General features: G+C 39.4%; 1 protein-coding gene across 1 annotated transcript in view; it reads right to left on the bottom strand.

Moving 5' to 3' along the window:
* Positions 1-1,992: 1,992 nt before the first annotated feature.
* LOC107093076 (zinc finger CCCH domain-containing protein 7B-like) overlaps positions 1,993-20,080 on the bottom strand; it is a 27,071-nt gene continuing 8,983 nt past the window's right edge. The window contains exons 5-22 of the mRNA XM_015387898.1: positions 19,108-19,266; positions 18,927-19,007; positions 16,793-16,850; positions 16,546-16,691; positions 15,870-16,431; positions 13,906-13,967; positions 13,727-13,823; positions 13,483-13,644; positions 10,842-11,056; positions 10,661-10,761; positions 10,400-10,581; positions 8,374-8,459; positions 5,623-5,777; positions 5,239-5,344; positions 3,836-3,944; positions 3,555-3,691; positions 3,297-3,466; positions 1,993-2,708 (exon numbers count right to left, since the gene is read on the bottom strand). Coding sequence (XP_015243384.1) covers positions 2,528-2,708; positions 3,297-3,466; positions 3,555-3,691; positions 3,836-3,944; positions 5,239-5,344; positions 5,623-5,777; positions 8,374-8,459; positions 10,400-10,581; positions 10,661-10,761; positions 10,842-11,056; positions 13,483-13,644; positions 13,727-13,823; positions 13,906-13,967; positions 15,870-16,431; positions 16,546-16,691; positions 16,793-16,850; positions 18,927-19,007; positions 19,108-19,266 — 2,769 coding nt within the window. The 3' untranslated portion in view covers positions 1,993-2,527. The remainder of the gene's footprint in view (positions 2,709-3,296; positions 3,467-3,554; positions 3,692-3,835; positions 3,945-5,238; positions 5,345-5,622; positions 5,778-8,373; positions 8,460-10,399; positions 10,582-10,660; positions 10,762-10,841; positions 11,057-13,482; positions 13,645-13,726; positions 13,824-13,905; positions 13,968-15,869; positions 16,432-16,545; positions 16,692-16,792; positions 16,851-18,926; positions 19,008-19,107; positions 19,267-20,080) is intronic.

The raw sequence follows: 20,080 nt of genomic DNA on the forward strand, positions 1-20,080 counted from the left end.
ACAGCGGCACCACATGGAGTGGAACAGTGATCCCTGAAGATGAAATATCACAACTTTCTATGAAACCGTGATGTGGCAACCAAAAGGAGGTTTTTATCTGGCTTTTAAAAAAGTGTTATAATTTAGTCCTAGTTTTGTCAGCTCAGGCTGCAGGGAATTATCATCGGGTCATCTATATTATATCCATTATACTATTTAATATTTTGTAAAACTGGTCTCTCTAATAAACGAGACACTAAAGCCCCATTTACACTCCCCTCTGGAAACCGATCCGTGCCGAGCTCGGTTCCGTGCGACCGGTTACACACAACGCTAGCACGGTCCCTCGCTTTCTAGTGGTGATCTACGTACTAGTGCTCTCTTGTGGTAAACAAGTAAATCAACATGGCGGTGCCAGTGACATTCAGGAAGTTTGCTGAGAGTCAGGCGAAGAAGTAACCTGACTCCGTCAGATGGATTTGCGCCGCATATCCATCTGGAAACCTTCTGTTGAAGTAATTTTGGGAAGGGGCGAAAATACTGGTTAGCTGATTGGCCTATGTTGGTGATAGACAGGCCAAATAAACCAATCAGATCAACGAAGCATTTGACGTACTGACAGACCGACGACGAAAACACAACCACAAGCCAGGCTACTGTTGCCGAAACCAGTCGGGAGAAGAGCAAAAACATCTTTTCCTCTGAGAAAAGCCTCCAGAGCAGTGTTTTGCTCTTCTTTCAGTGAAGAAATACTCTGTAATTCCGATAAAACTTGCTCGATAGCCACAATAACGCTAGTTTCATCGGCTGAAGCCGCCATGTTCTGTAGACTGAACTGTCGCGCTTCTCGTTGAGTCACACCTCAACCCGCCTCAAAGCCAACGCTGATTGGACGTTCGTTTGTTGTACGGCTCCAAATTTTCTTCAACAGAGAGTCTCCAGACTGATTAGCGAGTGAAATCTTGAAAGCTCGCAAGATCAGAATGGTCTCACGAGGCTAGCGAAGAAGGAGCCTTTGGTGAATTTACTTAACAGAGACGGCTTCTGGGAAGAGGATACGACAAACAATAGTTTAATCAGGGCTTAAAGATGCAGGAAACAACGACGGATGTTGAGGTTCATCACACTGGAAAGCAGAATCTGAAATCACTGAAATGGTGTGGCACGGGTGGGAAGCTAGTATTTTAATGAATGTCTGAAATTTTCTAATTACGGAGGCTGACTGTAAGGACATGATGTGGTCTGCTCATGCCCTCTTTGTTATCTGAGAACTGGGCGAGAACTGACCCGTGCCGAGCCCTACTGATGAACTAGTACCAGTTTAGTGCAGTTCGGTTGTGTCTCTCAACGGTTATCTTTGTTACCGTGCTCAGACCGATCTCTGCATGGTTTCAAAGGGGTAGTGTAAATGGGGCTTTTGTCTTAAGGGGACAGACCACCTTTGAGAACCATGGCCTCAGCCTTGGAGGAGCTGATTCTCATTTTGGCTGCAAACCGCCCCAGTGCATGCTGTAAGTCCTGGCAGGAAGGAGACAGCAGAAACAAATCATCCACAAAAGCAATGACTGATTAAATAAAAAAAAATAAAAATCACCAACGAACCCCTGTGTTACATCTTATTTTTATCCCATCAATTAATATTTATTTTCCTACAAGCTGCAAAGAACCTAAAAAGCTAAATATATGAAGAAAAAAATATAATTGGGACTAAATACCAAATACCATGGATTTTTCTGAAAAAATATAAAAAACACAAACTTCCTTCCATAACTTTGCTTTTTATTAAGTTCTTACTTGTAGTTGAAGTGTAAGATTATGCTGCTGCAAGTTTTTTATAAGATCTCTTAGATGTAGCAGCTGGGATAACCAAATGGGTTTGGTAATGTTCTCCTTCCCTTAATACATTCAGCAAATTCAAAAAAATATACCCCTATTTTCAATTCAAAAAGAGAAAAGATAATTCTGCAAAATAAGACATTTGCATAAAAGGGATAGAGGTTTAATATCTTAGGAAATCCTTTGACAACATTTTTCTGATGATCAATAAATGCAGCAACAAAGAAAAACAATTTTTTCATAACTCCTTTGCATGAAAACAACTAATTAATTCCCAGTATAGTACTGAAGTTTAAAGTTTGCCAACATTCACCCTGTGTTGATGAACTGTGGAACACAAGAACTGCCTGCTAGAGCAAAATAAAGCAGGAAACAGAGGAAACAAGACAAACACTGTTAGCATGTTTAAAAATCAAATTTAAAATTGTTCTTAGATAACCAATTCTGATTCTTTTATGGCAGCTATATGTTTCACAGTAGGGCTAGTATTTGTGGATTACATTAATTGCATCATACAAGGATAAGCAAAAAAACAAACCAAAAAGAAGTAGTTATAGACACTTCATGGCGATGCATTAGTTTTGGACTATTGATTCAATAGTTCGTTTGGCGAGCTGAACATCCTGATCACTGCCCCTTTAGTTTCAGTTCAACAAGGCGTGAAGCAATCTGATTGTCGGTTCAAACACTGGATCATCATGTTCTCTTATTCTCAGTCCTGAAGCAAAAAGTTGTACTTCCCAAAGTCAACCTCGTCAGGCATGATGAGCATGTCTTCCCTGGCTTTAGCTAGCTTGCGGCGGAGAAATTCCCGTCTCTCAATCCACTCCTGCAACTCCTTCGTACTATGAGCGTAGTCGCAACTAAAACCATCCGGACAGCCGCCGTCGATTCTGGAAATCAAAATCATTTAGTCAGTCAGCACCTCTGATGGCAACATTAGGCCCAGATCATATACATATATCAGCATGTTGACACATAATTCATTCATTATGGCTATTCAAATCCATCCATCGGCGGTTTGTCTTTTTTTTTTTATCATGTGGATCTATTAGATAGAGAGTGAGGCACGTCAAATGTTTATGTCTGGGAATTTTCAAGATTCTGGCTTCAAAACCAGGAATTCAGCATTCTGGAGAATTAGTACAACATTATATAATAAAACAGAAAGATATTTATAATAGAAAAATGTTGTGATACATCCCAAAAAATCAGGAAAAAACTGCAAATTTGAAAAATGACGGTGATCATTGTCCCAATCCTCCTGGTATAACAAATTGGTTAAAAATCCATCAAAGAAACTCAACACAAAAGAAATATTTCCCTCTGTAATGATTCTCTAAATTACTTAAATAAATCAACTTTGCTGTGTTTTGCATTGAGTCTGTAGATTAAGTCTGTTCTTTGGACGCCTCTGTTGAACAAAGCGTCCTGGTAGCTGATCCTACATAAAGCAGAGGGTAACCGGATACGGAGCTTACTTGGGGCAGATTTTTAAACACCTTCCAGGGAAACGGTAGCTCCACCTCAGGGCCTCGTCTTCTCCCTCACAGCTGAACACCCGGTCTTTGTGCTTCTCTGAGGAGATGTGATGCTGCCACTGCCGCTCACTGTTACTGTGTTTCCCACACAGACGGCAGTGGAAGCCATTCTGAAACACAAACAGGATGTGCGTGTTTTAAACCCCATTCTCGGCTTCATTCAACGGCATTAAATAAACAAAGACACCATTAACCCACCAGAGGTTCAGCAAAGTCAGTTGGCATGGCGATGAATTTCTCCTCTGGGTTGGGTTGGCTCATGGTGGCTCCATCTGTTTGGCGGCTCTGAGCAGCCAAAGCCAGCCACATGTCGTACACCTGCTGCATGTCCAGCACTGCAAACAGAAAAACACTAATCCTATGAATACATGTGGATGTTTGGCAAAGCTGCAGACATGAAATCAACACCATCGATCACACCAGGCAGCATTAGCATGACTTCATTTTCTCCTGGGCTACTGCGGTAGAGAGGGACTCACACTCGTTATTTTTCATGTACATCCACATCTCCCTCTCCTCTTGACTGTGAGCAAAGGTGCAGTTTCCAGTATAGAAGCATTTCCCCTTCTCCACAACCTGTGCACACATCTGACAGAAGAAAGGATCGCGTTATTGAATGCAAAAGTGTTTAAATATTCACACCCTTCTGAGGTTGTCAAGTTTTAATCACCATGTCTTATTTTTTAAAAGCATCTGAACTGAGGAAGACAAGCTAAACTAGCAAATAATGGCGCACAGTTAAATATCATAAATTAATTTTGTTTTACAAAAGAAAATCTAAAAATGCTTGGAGTGTGTGTGTATTAATCAGAGACGCAACCGAGATATCAGGAGGGGAAAAATCGGCCTCAGCTCACTTGAGATTTTTCTTTTAAAAATGTTCTATATCAGACAAAATTCACTGTAGTTTGTGATTTTGAAAGACAAAATGTGGGAAAGGGTGTGAATTTTTTTTAAGTGACCTTTCCATGATTTTGTTAACATCGATTTTTCTGCAAAGATGCAATCCTGCAAGGGTACGGCTGCATCAAGTAAAGTACTGCTATTTGTAGTTTTTCCTGCTTTATCTCAAAAATATCTGAATGTGTGAAAGTTTAGGAAAATAAATTTGAGGTACAAATATTCTCAGGGGAAAGACTTATTAATCAGGTTTAATTTAGTGATGTTACATCAAAAATGTCCATTAAAAAATAAAACAATTAAATTAATAGCATGTATATACTGCAACTTTACAGTGTCTTAAAAGTTATAAAGTCTAAGGAAATTTTGGGTTTATAAGCATCTGATGGTAAATCCTTATTTTTTTATTAAAATGAGGTCCAACAGTGAAGGTTTTTTAAAGGAACAAATCAAACACATTGTTTTATTTATTTGAGTGTCCAGTAAAAATGTAAAGACATCGGCCAAAATATCAGGAAGAGAATCCAAAAGTGTGGATTGTCCTTAGATACAATTTCCAGATGCCTGAAGGCATCACGTCCATCTTTTCAAAGAGTGACATGTCAGTATAAACAGTATTGGAATTTCCAACTATTATGTGGTTCAGGAAGGAGGCAGGCTCTTTGCCCCAACGATGAATGTGCCTTTGTAAAGATGCCAGCTGAAGCTAATGTAACCAAACTTAATGTTTTTTAACATAATGAAAATTTTTGGACATTACATTTTTGGAAAAAAATGGGAAATTTTTACAAGCTTGGGAACATCTTCTTAACTGTAAGGACTTTGCAGAAGGAGGAGTTGATGTACCTCAAGAAATAACGTCAATTGGAAACACTGATGCAGCATATCGTTGTCCGATGTACAATTACGCTATGCACAGTACAACAAGGGTTTGGGGGCTCGTCCGGGATGAGCTAACTATATTCAGGATTAGCACACCTACATCATATTGCAGCGGGAAGTTCTTAGCATGTGGCAGTGGTCGGACTTGAGTCCATTTACCCCGTGTAGAATTCTTGACCAGTAGCACATATCTATCTTTGGTCCACCTGGAAATTAAAGAACAAAAAAACAAAACAATAAACAAACACCGGATTAAATTTTGATACTGGACAGAGCTGGTAAGTGATTGTTTTTCATGGACATAAACCCAAAAAATGTAAAGGTGGTTTTACTAATGAGAATACTCTATTCACATTTTTTATGCTGATTGCTGTAAGAATCTTAAAACTCTCACATTAAATACAATAAAAGTTGATCAGCTCCATTTATTAACATTCTACTGAACAAATCAGACAAAGTTAACTAAGACTTCATCTTTCCTTACATGTGTCTGGCTTTAGCTGTACAGTATTTGAGAGCTTTGTCCGGTTCACTGATCAGGCCGCCACGTAAGCACTGTGCACATGCAAACTTCATTTTGATGTTAAGAGTTGTCCCCGCACCGCTGGCTCCTTTTAATTTACCCCCGCCAGAGGACAGCTAGTACAAAGAAAAAAAAAAGAATTAAGTGAGTTATCTTATATTCAAAATAGATTATTCAGTTTTTACTTAAAACAAAGAATCTAAGGTTCCAAGTTAAGAAGTCAAAAACTAAAATAAAGTTGTAGGAAGAGTTTAATGAACAGCTGAAAGTGTGATTATTTATTGAAATCACTACACTGTGTGCAGAAATATTAGGTAAATGAGTATTTTGACCACATCATCGTTTTCATACATGTTGTCCTACTCCAAGCTGTATAGACTTGAAAGCCAACTACCAATTAAGTAAATCAGGTGGTGTGCATCTCTGTAATGCGAAGGGGTGTGGCCTAATGACATCCACACCATATATAAGGTGTGCTTAATTATTAGGCAACTTCCTTTCTTTTGGCAAAATGGGTCAGAAAAGAGATTTGACAGACTCTGAAAAGTCAAAAATTGTCAGATGTCTTTCAGAGGGGTGCAGCAGTTTGGAAATTGCCAAGCTTTTGAAGCGGGATCATTGCACAATCAAGCGGTTCATGGCAAATAGCCAACAGGCGCGCAAGAAGCGTGTTGAAAAAAGAAGACGCAAAATAACTCCCCATGAATTAAGATGATTGGGCCAAGAAATATCTAAAGACTTATTTCTCCAAGATGTTTTGGTCTGATGAAATGAGTGAGTCTTGATGGGCCAGATGGATGGGCACCAGGCTGGATCAGTAAAGGGCAGCAAGTTCCTTATCGACTCAGACGCCAGCAAGGTGGAGGTGGGGTATTGGTCTGGGCAGGTATCATCAAAGATGAGCTTGTTGGACCTTTCGCGTTAATAATGGAGTCGAGATCAACTCCCAGACCTACTGCCAGTTTCTTGAAGACACTTTCTTTAAACAGTGGTACAAGAAGAAGTCGCCATCATTCAAAAAAAATTATGATAATCATGCAGGACAATGCTAGCCTCGTGAGACCATTCTGATCTCGCGAGCTTTCAAGATTTCACTCGCTAATCGGTCTGGAGACTCTCCGTTGAAGAAAATTTGGAGCCGTTCACCAAATGAACGTCCAATCAGCGTTGGCTTTGAGGCGGGTTGAGGTGTGACGCAACGAGAAGCGCGACAGTTCAGTCTAAAGAACATGGCGGCTTCAGCCTATGAAACTAGCGTTAGCGTGGCTATCGAGCAAGTTTTATCGGAATTACAGAGTATTTCTTCACTGAAAGAAGAGCAAAACACTGCTCTGGAGGCTTTTCTCAGAGGAAAAGATGCTTTTGCTCTTCTCCCGACTGGTTTTGGCAAGAGTTTGATCTATCAATTGGCTCCTCTTCGTCGTCGCTCGGTTACGTCATATGCTTCGTTGATCTGATTGGTTTATATGGCCCGTCTATCACCAACATAGGCCAATCAGCTAACCAGTATTTTCGCCCCTTCCCAAAATTATTTCTACGGAGGGTTTCCAGATGGATATGCGGAGCAAATCCATCTGGCGGAGTCAGGTTAGGACAATGCTCCGTCATCAAAATACACCACAGCGTGGCTGGCCAGAAAAAGTCTAAAAGGAGAAAAAATAATGACATGGCCCCCTTGTTCACCTGATCTGAACCACATGGAGAACCTGTGGTCCTTCATGAAAATGTGAAATCTAGATGGAGGGAAAACAGTCCACCTCCCTGAACAGTGTCTGGGAGGCTGTGGTGGCTGCTGCACGCAATGTGAATCGCAAACAGATCAAGACACTGACAGAATCTAAGGATGGAAGGCTTTTGAGCGTCATGGTGAAGAAAGGTGGCTATATTGGTCACTGATTTATTTTTTAATTTTGAATGTTGCAAATGTTTATTTCTGTATTTTGAGTTGTTATATTGGTTTACCTGGTGAGAATAAACAAGTGAGATGGGTATATATTTGTTTTTTATTACGCTGCCTAATAATTCTGCACAGTAATATTTACCTGCACACACAGACATCCTCATAAAATGGCCAAATCTAAAAAAAAAAACGCACATCAACTTCCAAAAATATGAAACTTTGATATTAAATAGTTTTTTGGGTTGATTGAGAACACAATTGTGGCCCAATAAGAAATATAATCCTGAAAAATACAACTTGCCTAATAATTGTGCACACAGTGTATGATAAGCAGGGAAATGTGCAGCACAAAAAAGAAAAACTACAGTTGTGACATGTTTAACTGTAGAACATGACAAAAACATGTGGCTAATAATAAAGCATCTGAAGAAGTTGTATAGACTTATGCAGGGTTACTGAGAGACAAAGCTACATAAAAGAGAACTAATGGAAACACTTAATGCCAGCTGTCGCTTCTGAGGGTTAATAAAGAGCTAATAGATTTATAAGGTGATTACTTTTACACAAATGGGCAGATTAATTTTTATTTCTTCATTTATTCTAATATTTCACTTTGTACTCAGATTAATGTTAATATGACACAGAGATAATCTGAGCATTTTAAATATTGCAGTGTGACAACAAAAATAACAGATAAAATCATTAGAAATGCAAGAATATTTTTCTACTGAATGAAAATTTGACCATAACAGATCCACATTATTTACAATAAGTGATTTACTACTATTTAAACAAAACACAAAAATCTTTACCCTTTTCTCTTTCTCCTTTCTGTAGTTCTGCTCCTGCTTGTCATAATATTCCCTTGAAACTTTCACAATCTCATCCGGACTGATACCTGTAAATAAATATGTTTTAATAAAATATATTCACTTATCATCTGCTAACATCAGCATTCAGAAGGTCAAATAAAAAGACTTTAATTCCGTAAAGCTGGATAATATCACAGTTGTTTCAGTAGAGGATTTTAGACCTGAAGCTTTAACCATAGTTTTTCTACAAATATTACAAACTTTCATTTTATATATTAGACTTTAACTAGAATGAACATATTTTATATCCTTTACCTTATGCAAACATGCTTCACAGAGAAAAGAGTACAACCCTCACTATGTTAAACACTTCTTTAGATATCTGCATTTTAATTCGAGACATTTGCACTGAGGATTTTGTTCATAAGGCACCAAAATCAGATTAAAAATTAGGTGGGGTTGATCCTAGACTACCAATCTTTTTTTAAGGCCAGGGTGAATCTAAGGTTTTTAATTGACTTCCACTGGGCCAACTCAAGGCTGTGTGCCATCACCTCTACCTTTATTCTATGGTTAAAAAGGAAAAATTTTTCAGAGCAAACGCAGAGAAACTAGCATGGCCCAGTGATGGTTGATTTGAGATGTGAGAATTTAAATTTCTATAATACTTTCTATATGATTATTGCTTTAGGGATAAAGCTTTACAGACATAAAGTCACTTCCATCAAATATTGGGCCGAATTGGGAGTATTTTACACTGTAAAAAAAAAAGATCTAGAAATAAATAACATTTTCTTAAATTAAGTGCACTTACCCTTAATTTTGAAAAGGCAAATAAGATGGTTTGCCAACGGACTGGGATGTTTTACTCTTAAAATAAGATAATATGCACTTGAAATAAGACAATTTTTTATTATTTTAAATACATATTGTCTTGCTCCATTCAAGAAATAATGCACTTATTTTAATTAAAAAATTACTTATTTAGATTTCATTTTTTTGCAGTGTAGGTGATGAATTACAACATGAAGCCAACTGTGAGGCATGGTGCAAGAATCCACATCTTCTGCTATTTTAAGGTTGATCAAAGCATAACATCCTTTTTTAATCCTGCTTCAACTGGATCAGTTTGATCCATTTCTGGCTGAGATTGATTTGCCCAAACGATCGGTCCAGACCAACACTCCTTTCTTAAATCAAGACTTTCACTCAGTCAGTCTACTTCCTATTCTCTAAATTTTTTTTTTCTGAAGGAATAAATCAGATTTTTATGGTTTTTAAAATCTAATTCCATGTGCATTTATTTATTCTGTTTCAAACTCTTGCTCTTTTCTTCTGTGTCCTGATATGACTGCTTTTACGGCACTAGTGGCTTGTTTTTTATAAATTGGGCTGACAGGCATATAAGGGAGGAGTAGAGAAATACAGTATAGCACCGGATTCAAATCTGAAACGGCCATGATTGTGTGCGCTAACCGCTGCACCAACGAAACACGTCCCTCCGTTTCAATTTGTAAAGCCAGGAGCACTTTGAGTATGATTACAGTTATCTAAACGGGACTGTTTGTTTAAATGTCTAAAGAAATGTTTGAATGTTCTGAACGACTGAAAAACAAACCCACCAACACATATTAGTTACATAACCTAGAAACTTGGTCCCTCTTTGTTTTGAAACAATGGTTTAATTAAATATGTAACTGCTGCCATGTAATTATTCTTCCTGCTTCCATGATAAAAACATGGATTTTTATTATGAATAAGTAGAAAGGTAACATCATAATGACAAGAGGTACAGACGAACGTAGACGGGCTGTTTCTAATAACATCATACTTCTCATCAGTAAAAGGATTTCTGATAACTTAGGTGTTTTGGTTTTGATATACTGTATATATATTGTCTATTCTTAATGCACTTTTTTCCTCCTTGTTTGCACCTTCTTTAACTACTATGTGACCAGTGAATTTCTCTGCTGTGAGATCAATAAAGCTCATCCAATCTATTCTAATCTATGTGATAGGAACCCACCTGTGTCACGCTGGACCCTCCAGGTTTTCAGCTCTATGACGGAGTGGGCAAATACACAACTGTCCTCCCGCAGGCAGCCGTATCGGATGGCTTGTCGACACAAACCCAACTGGCACAAGACGCTGAGAGGACGCACTTTGCTATAGTTAATGTTGTGGGTGGTCACTACAAAGGCCAGGCACCTGAAGGGAACCAAGAGCAGCAGTTAGAGGAACCTGAAAATGAGAGACGTTTCAAGGTCGCCTCAGACCGCAGACTCACTTATTAGCATCAAAGTTGTGACGAGCCTCCAAGTTGGAGCAGATTGCTTGACTGACACAGGAGCGCTTACTGATGATTCTAGGTTTGCCGTCGTAGCATTCCTACAGAGAAATACCTAAAGTGAAACCCTGCGTTCAAAAGTAAGATGTGAGATGGGAGAAGATGTGACGGCTGCACTGACCTGACAGAGGAAGATAAACCTGCCTCTGTGCTCCTGCAGGAGACCAATGATGCTGTTCACTGGGTCCATTTTAACAGGTGTGCCTCCAAACAGAGCGTTCCTGTCCAGCCTTCCCTTCCTTTCCTCTGTCCAAACGTCGATCTCCAGCTGGTTGTAAGCGAATGTGCATTTTTCTCCATACTTGCACACACCCAGATCCCCGGACTTCAGCAGCTCTGGATAAAAGAAAACATAAAATACTCAAAGCAAGATCACACCATTAAAACACAGATCATGTGACTGCTCTGTTAAATTATTAGCCTCTTTACAGACTTTTTTTGAGACGTGTGACAAAAAAGTAAAATTAATTAAGCACAAACGTAGTTTGCAAACCCTGCAAAAATGTAATCACCCTCCTTGTTGTTTCATTAATTAACCTTTTCCTGGTTCAACTTTAGGAGCTACATTCAGGCCTGAGTCCTGCCTGACCTTCAGAATAAAGATTCACTCAAACAGAAGCTGTCTGCGCTGATCTAACGCAAGAGCGGAAAAGCACTCTTTGACATCTGCAGGTCTGGAAACTGTAATAAAGCCACTGAGAAATAGAGCTATGTGATTTTTGTGATACATCAAAGCAGAGAAGCAAAGATTTTCTTTTGTTTTCAACCCAAGTTGCGATTTTATAACACTTTTTTAACATAACTATGTTTGTTCTTGTACTCACCTGACGATAATTATCTGTCAGAACATTTTCTATCGATCAATGCACACGCAGGAGGCAGCTGATATCTGAGAACCATTTTAGGGCTAGTCTACATTAATTACACTGTACCAACAGGAAAAGTAAAACAGGCACAACATCTGTCAGGGGGCCATTACTAGGGGCCATCTGGTCTCTGCACTGCTGTTCCGCATTGCTGGCATTAAGTCGGCAATCAAGAGCTGAGTGAAAAGGCAAAGCTCTTGATTTAGCAGTTGGTCCATGTTCCTACCCTCACCTATGGTCATGATGATCTGGATCAGGACCAAAATAACTGAAGCTTTATTTACAGGGTGGCTGGGCTCTGCCTTAGTGATGGGGTGAGGAGCTTGGCGTTCGGGAGGGGCTCAGAGTGGAGCTGCTTCTCCACGTCGAGAGGAGTTAGCTGAGGCGGCTTTGACATATTTTTCTGGACGCCTCCACAGGAAGGTTTTTCCAGGCACATCCCACCGGGAGGAGGCCCAGGGGGCGACCCAGGACATGCTGGATGGTCTATGTCTCTCTGCTGGCCTGGTAGTGCCTTGGGATTCCCCCAGTAGGAGCTGGAGGAGGTGTCTGTGCAGAGGGAGGCCTGGGAGTCTCTGCTGAGACTGATGCCCCCACTTTCTGATACCTTACGAGTACGAGTTCCAAGTAATTTACACAGATCACAGGCTGATCAGTGGTTCTGTATGTCAGGGAAGACTATTGATGACCGCAGAGACACAGAACCTTCTCTTCTTTTTCATGAAGTAGTTCTGAATGCCCCCCTGCCCCCCATTCTAGCTCCAGCCCTGATGGTAACATCTGGTTAAAAGGAATTTCTTCATGGTGTTATTCTGAACCAGAGCCTCACTGGTACCGGTATTTAGAAAAGAAGTAATGTGCGAGCGGAGGAATACTAGAGCATAAACAGGAATGGATTTTCACATAAAGGGGAAATTAAGGAAAGTCTAAATGTGGACTAAATCCTGATGAGATGCTGAGGGATGATCTTAGCTGTATTGGAGGCTTTTCCTGTACAAACCTTCTGTCGGAGTTTAAACAAAGTTCTCCACAGTGATAGAAAAGAATCAACGCTTGGTGGAGCTGTCGCTGCTAAGGCTAGCACTTATTAGGAAGTTTAGGGGGCAATTAATTGTTTCCTTTTCATTAAATTGATTTATGTCTTTAGTCAAGTAATGAATCATTCAAATAAATAGCATTTTGATTTATGCTTCTCTAATACTAATGTTCGCTCAAGGATATGAAACATCAAATGGTGACAATATGAGAAAAAACACCACACAAAAATATAGTGGCGGCTTAACCGACTAAATTTAAAGAAACTTAAACATAAACAAATTAAAGTTTTTAATACCTGAACAAGATAAGCTCTAAGCTTTAACAATCCCCCTTAACTAATTATAAGTAACTGAACTAGAGATTGACTAATACTTGCTTTGTTTAAGGCCAATGCAAATACTGATCATGTTGAAATCAAACTGACGCTTGATTTTCTGGGGCCAATTCTAGGCTGATACTGCTGTTTCTTCCTCAGTTTACGTTATTAAAATTAAACAATGATAACAAAATGATTACAAAACTGTCAAACAAATCGAAAAAAAACATTAACAATGGACCACAATAGTCTTCACTTGATCTCAAGGCTGCTTGATGCATTAAAACGAATGGTAATATTGGCCAAAAATATCAGCCAACCAATGTAGCAGTCAATCGCCAGATTGAACAGCACCAAAACTTAAGGAATAAATGTATGGAAGCCCGTTTCTGCCACATGAAAATAAAATAAAAATTGCGAGATTTAGTCATTCTTTTACTTTCATGTTGCAGAAACAGGCTTCCATAATAAAAAAGATCCTCCTAGGAGCAGAAATTAGCATTGTCTAAATACTATGATGATGTTCTCTGATGTTCTCCTACCTTTACAAAGAACAAAAGGTCCAGAGAACGACGTCCGGGAAGGAAGCCGTCTCACTCTCGTCCATTCAGAAGGACAATCAGCCCTCTGTCTGCACAGCAATATGTCACACTTACAGTCATGGACGAGGTCTGGCTTGTGAACAAAGCTGTAAACACTTGGACCTGGAAATGGATAAAATACATTTAGATTTAAATAAAACAAATAGAACCAAATGGAGAAAGTTGATTTCATAAGAGGACAGACCAAGACGAGGAAAACAGAGGGAGCAAGCCTGCAGGAACTCGTGGGTGGAGGACAGAGGGTTAGAGACGGCTGCAGTCCCATTATGGCTGTCCTTCGCCTTTAAGAGAAACGACTTCAATTAACATGGCGAAAATATCTAAAAATAAAACGATAAACAATCCGTGGAATAAAACACTTACTTTAAATTGGTGTTTTGGAGATCTGATTAGAGATGAAGCAGCAGTGTCAGACTCTGAGAAACCTGAGGAATAACAGCAGAGAAGCACAGATGACAGGCGGTAAAATATCAACAGTGATGCTCTATTGTAAAAAACAGGCGGTTTATCATTTGATGGACCAGGATTAGTGACACCTAATGGGATAAACTGCAAATTACAATAAAATGAAGACCACAGCTCTGTCCTACACCAGAACTTTTCTAGCAGCAACAAAGCAACAGTAGAAGATACGCTTTTAAAAGAGGGAAAACTCCTCCTATATCCCAATTTAAGAACTCCTTGCGCCGTGAATTTTCAGGTTAGACATCAATACAATAAATGATCTTCATGGGAATTTTAAAGATAAATAAAAATGAGGGCTAGGCCTACAGTAAACCATGTTTGCTTTAGTTCTTAGGGCTAAAAGACTGAACTAGAAAGAGATCTGGCTTAAAACCAGTGCAAAGATGTATTAGTGTTCTTGTTGCTGAAAATTAATCAAACCTTTCATTTCAGAAAATGTATTCAGATGGGAAAAGAAAACGGCTAAGAAAATAATCCATTAGGAGTTTTAATACCAGAATCATCTTTCATTTTTATTTATTTATGTGTTTAAGTTAATTGAACTTTTGACTATCAAACATGACTTCCTAATTTTTGGTGAATTCACTGCCTATTAGTCTGGAGGAGGATTTGTAGTCATCTCACTACAGCACACAGCAGGACTGTGAGGGAGGTAAATGTCTGAAATAAATGAAGAATATGCAGCCAAAGCTAAATATGTTGGAGGATCTTTTTAAATCTGGTTAGCCAGACTGACTAACAAAAGCTCAAGACTCTTCGACCAATCACAGCGCAGGAGGCGAGCTTACAATGAAACTGATTTTCTTTAACCATAACAGTCCAGACTGCAGCTCTAACAGAGCGATGCTTTAACAATGCTCCTTATAATGTCCAGAAAGAGCTTTTTATATCATAGAAATCTCAACAGCTGGCTTCTGTAAGAGCTTTAATTAAAAATATATATATGCTTTTGCATCACATATATATAGACTTAAGAACTCTTTTGTCCCCCACGCCATCAGACTGTACAACGCCTTACGGGGGGCGTGGAGGCGACACAGGACAGGGGGAAGAGGGAAGGAGTAACAACACTTGTATTTTTTCTGTAAAATGTGAACTCCATATATATCAGGACAAACCACATAGTGCAAGTGCAAACCATATTACTGGTCAATCTATCCACCAAAGTGTATTTAATCTGTATTATTTTTTGTTTTTTGTATTTTGCTTAATTTTAACTTAATTTAACTTAATACTTTTTTGCCCTGTAAGCTGCTGGTAACCTTAATTTCCAGAGGGAGACTTCCCAAGGGATCAATAAAGTACTGTATAAGTCTAAGTCTCCACATTCGTATTTATTCTACTTTGTTCTAAACTGTTCCTTGCTGATTCGGTTTCTCCTGCTTTTTAAATGAGGCTCTACTAGATTCCTTTCCAGAACGATATGCTGAGTAAACATGTGTGTATCTGTCATGCTGTGGGCCTTTTTCTCTATCAGAGCCTTACCTTAGATTGGATGTTAAAGATAAAGATTCCTCAGGTTGAGATAATCAGAGAAGGATTTCTTTTAAGGCTTTGTTTGCATCCATGTGAAGAAATCGGCCCAGCTAAATTATTTTATCGAATTCTAATATTTCAATTTTTATCCTCAGATTAGAGGAAATCCAAGGAGCTATCTTACACTACAAACCATCTTAAAGCCTGCAGGAGTGATTATTTTTTTCTCACCAAAGCAATAAAAAACATTCTGAACCTTTTTGTATGCTACAAAGCTCTGAAATGCACTTTTACACAAAAAAATGCTTCTGTTCTGTGCATCAGCTTAAAATGTTTTTTCAAATAGTGAGGTGAGGATAAATCTAAACGAGGTTGGAGGTAATCACCATTTGAGCTGAAATCAGAGAGGGAGTCTAGGCTTGTTCCTCTGGCTGAAACTCTTTGGAAAGCAGCCTGGACGTCTTCCTCAGTGGGGAAGGAGTCCAAAGCGTCAAGAGAGCCCACCTGCTTCTTGGCGATGGCACCCGTTTTAGGAAGGTCACCATTCTGAGCTTTTATATGAGGCCCCAGGGCATCCACCTCACTCATCAGGTTCTCTGGGGTTTTTTCTCTCTCAGTTTTAGCCTCCTTAGCAGCGACAGCATTCGGCATCATGTCCAAAAGGTCATCAAGAGTGTCAAGAGAATCCAGACCATCCACGTTATCCAGTGTTGTGACGTTAAGTGACGCGTCTGAGGCAACCGTTCCATCTCCGTTCCCGGGGGTTTGGAGGTCATCAAGGATGTCCAGCGCAGCAGCAGCTGGGGCATGATCACCGTTAGTGAAGGAGTCCAAGGAGTTGAGCTGGCTGCCAGATGAGCTGAAAAAGGCAGGAGGGAGCTGGGGAGTCGGGGCGGGAAGGAAGGAAGGGGGAGAGGGTGCATTGCCAGAGTCAGAGAACTGCAGAACCTGCAAAAGATTTAAAGAAACAAGAGTCAAAACAACCCACAGCTTTAAAAATACTATTTAGAACTTTATACTTTACTTATCCTCAATGAAAGAAAAATAATCTGCCTTCTATACCTCTGATGGGACTTGCCCAGAAGGAAGGCTGTCCAGCAAACTGTCTAGATCATCTCCCACCACCTCCAAGTCCTCCACAGCTTCCACCAGCTGATGTGCAGAAGGTGTGGAGAGAGCGGTGGACTTCGGCGCGCTGTGAAAGGCGACTGTAGTAAAGCACCAAAAAAAAAAAAAAAAGACTCTGTTGATCAGAACACTAAACTTTTATTGATATGTCTATCAGCTAGCAGAGAAGAACCATTCTGACCTGCTGCTTCGACACTCGGAGGGTTCACACCATTCTGGACGCCATTATTAACAGGTGCCTGAAAGGAGGGGTCAAAATATCACATTTATTGTGGTACTTTATTTTTCCTATTAATTTAAAAAAAACCTTAGGAGGATGAATGCCTTAAGAATACACTGATAAATCCACAAACATATAGTAACTGGATATTTTTATCAAAATAAAACAAAAAAAACAACAAAAAACACAAAAAACAGCAAGCCTTATATATTACTTATATTTTTCCAGTTCTGTAGAAGTGACCTCACAAGGCAAAGGGTTAAAGCCATCCATTACAATCCAACCACATATGGAGAGCTCTAATCCACACATTACGGTGTTTATTAAAAACAGTCATGCCAAATTGGAAAAAAGACTTCCTGTCTAAAGGAAGCTCAGCCAATTGAGGTGATACCACCTGTCAATCAATCTCAGAATGTGATCTGGATTTGTCCTCGAAGTGAAACGATGCTCCCTAGCAGGAGCGCCTCTGACAACGTTAGAAGGATTTTGCATAGGAAGGAATAACAGACATAGAAATGATGCTTGAAATAAGCTAAATGTCGTCAGTGAGGAAACACTGCGGTGCTGCATGAGCAGCTCAACATGTCAGTTATAAACAGGAGCTACTGGTTCATCATCTGTAGGTCAGTGACAAACTTTTCCTTCATTTTTTTGTCATATTTACATTTTGCTCATGTTTAGCTTATTATTGTTTGCTCATTTAATGCTTATAACGTATACATTACATGAACTCATCAACTTTTGTAATTATAAAAGGCGTCAAAATGACTAGTGTAACATTAAGCTTCACTATCCTTAGTTTGCTGGAGCTTTGTTCGCACTAGCTTGCATTTCTGTGTAAGCTGGGCGACCTTCCGGGCGCCGTCAGGTTTATTGCACCCAGTGGTTCCTTCTGCAGTGATTCCTTAGCTTGAGCAGGCAGCCATGGATGTGCCGTACAGGAAGGGGATCAGGAGGACTTTCCATTAAGTGGAAAAAAAAATTCAACGAGATGAACAACGCTGAGAGCATCAGGAGGAGGTGACGGAGTGATGCCGGAATCACACTGAATGCTGCGACCCAGCGGTCACTTGTTATAATGCATATTTCCCGTTTTATCATCTGATAGTCCCAATGTTTCACTTCTTCCTTTTTTGTTTTTGAGAGGTAAACTGATGTATGTTGGTGGGTTGATTTTATTCTGAAATTGGGACTTTTTATCCAGTATGCAGCCTGCTTCTCCTGTTTGACATTTGAAATTCTAGGTTTTGATGCAGAGAGTGGTGCTGCGTCCAACTTTGCTTCAGTAACAGCGCCTACACTGCACCATGGATGATATTTACAACGAAAAGAGATCCAGTTATTTAATTGTATAAAAAATGAACTGCAGAGACACCCCAGCATTAACTAGTTTAACTGTTCTTAGGTCATTCAGCATTTGCAGCAGGATGCTGCAAATCTTTTATACGTCTGTTCAGTTAACTGCATCAATAAAATTGACTTTCAGCTTAACAAGCGGATCAAGAAGATTCTGTTATAGGAAATCCTCTAGAACCTCTGAAGAACGTTTTACTATGGAAATGTGGAAAATTATAGTAGACCCAGATCATCGTTTTTTCAGACTGTCATAAATAACAAAGTAACTTTAGCCAGAGCTGCTGTTAAACGCACCACAACCGGAGATCCTTCATGCCTGCAGCTGTAACATCTAGACAAACTCGAAGAAACCTCAATGAGTTTCATTTCCCCTTTAAATGAATAGATTTTTGTGGTAAATTCAACCATAAACTAAGAAATCTGAAGCCTAGTCTTAAAGCAAAATGAAGGTGTGTTCCACCCTACAGCTAAAACTAGTATAGATCAACTGTTAATATTTTGCATTTCATGCACATTCTCAGCATTCATGCAAAGCAAATATCATTTTTGATGCTTTGGAAAGAAAAATTATTCTTCTCCATTTTCCAAAATCCCTACCTTCTATTTTAGTTTAGTTTCATTGTTTTTATTTTAACTTAAGTTCAACAATAAACCCACCCTAAGTCTCAGACAATGTTTGTTTTTGTGCATCTTTTACAGCATATAAGAGAAAAACAAATACTTTTTTCCCTCTCACCTTTGAGCTGATGTAGGGTTTTCGGACTTTCATCCCCAGCCGGCGGGCCAGATCCTGGGAGAGCTCATTCACCTGCTTGTCCTGTTGTGTGTAAAAAAAAGAGCGTCTCGTCAGATTTCCCCGTTTCCAGGCTACCTGACATGCTTTGCATGAACTCTAGAATCTTCCATCCTCCTGGTACCTGAGGATTACTGAGCAGGCAGACGGTGGTGCAGTCGTACGCCTCCTTGTGCTTCCCGAGCTCCTTCAGGCACAGTGCCTTCCTGTACAGAGCCCTGCGGCTGCCCTCACACACCTTCAGAGCGCTGTCAGAGTCCTCAATACCTTTACTGTACATTCCCTTCATAAAGACAGATGCGGTGAGCAGACATTGTTAATAGTAAAGTATAAAGGTAAATATTGCTCCATCTTTTTTTCTCTAATGTTTCCTACCCAACAGGTGGAGCTGTTGGGTAGGTTTTGCTTGGTACAGGTTTAGTTTCAATGACCTTTTAATGCTGATCAAACACTGAATGATTTAGACACAGCGGTGAAGGGAAGTTTATGAGGCTGGTGCAAAATAAATTATGTCTGCACTGGAGAAACATGTAAATAATGCGGAAAAACACAGGAAAGCAAACAATGAAGCAGATCCTTGTGGGAATAAAATATTTTACCTCCAAAACATCAAGCTAGGTCATCAGAGGAGAACACACTGTGTGTATTATATATATTAAAAAAAAACAGAATGTAAAGCTCTAATGTTATAAGTTAAAGCCTAATTCTAAAATGGATTGAAATGATATTCTTGTTTTGGGGGGTTTTGTCAGCATGTCTTTCAGCATACTTTTATTTTCGGATGTTTATCACACAAATATGGATACCGCGCTATGTTTTATAAATGTCATAATTGATTTTTTTTTTAACTTAAGAGATAATTTTCACTGTTTTCTTTCAATATTGGAAAACATTAGCTGTTCAAAGTGGTTGGCAGTTCACTCTACAGACCGATCATCTTTCATTTGTAGCTGGTGTGAAAGCATGTTTTTCCTTGGCCTAATTGTGAGATGAAATATTTTGAGTGTGCCTTTTGTTCCGCCTAAATCAGAGGGATTGTAGAGAAGTCTTGTACCAGTGTATGCTGGACTGTTTAAGGTAGGGGTGACAGAAAGCAG

Source organism: Cyprinodon variegatus, unplaced genomic scaffold (genome assembly GCF_000732505.1).
Source record: "Cyprinodon variegatus isolate N-32 unplaced genomic scaffold, C_variegatus-1.0 Scaffold407, whole genome shotgun sequence".
Taxonomy (NCBI): domain Eukaryota; kingdom Metazoa; phylum Chordata; class Actinopteri; order Cyprinodontiformes; family Cyprinodontidae; genus Cyprinodon; species Cyprinodon variegatus.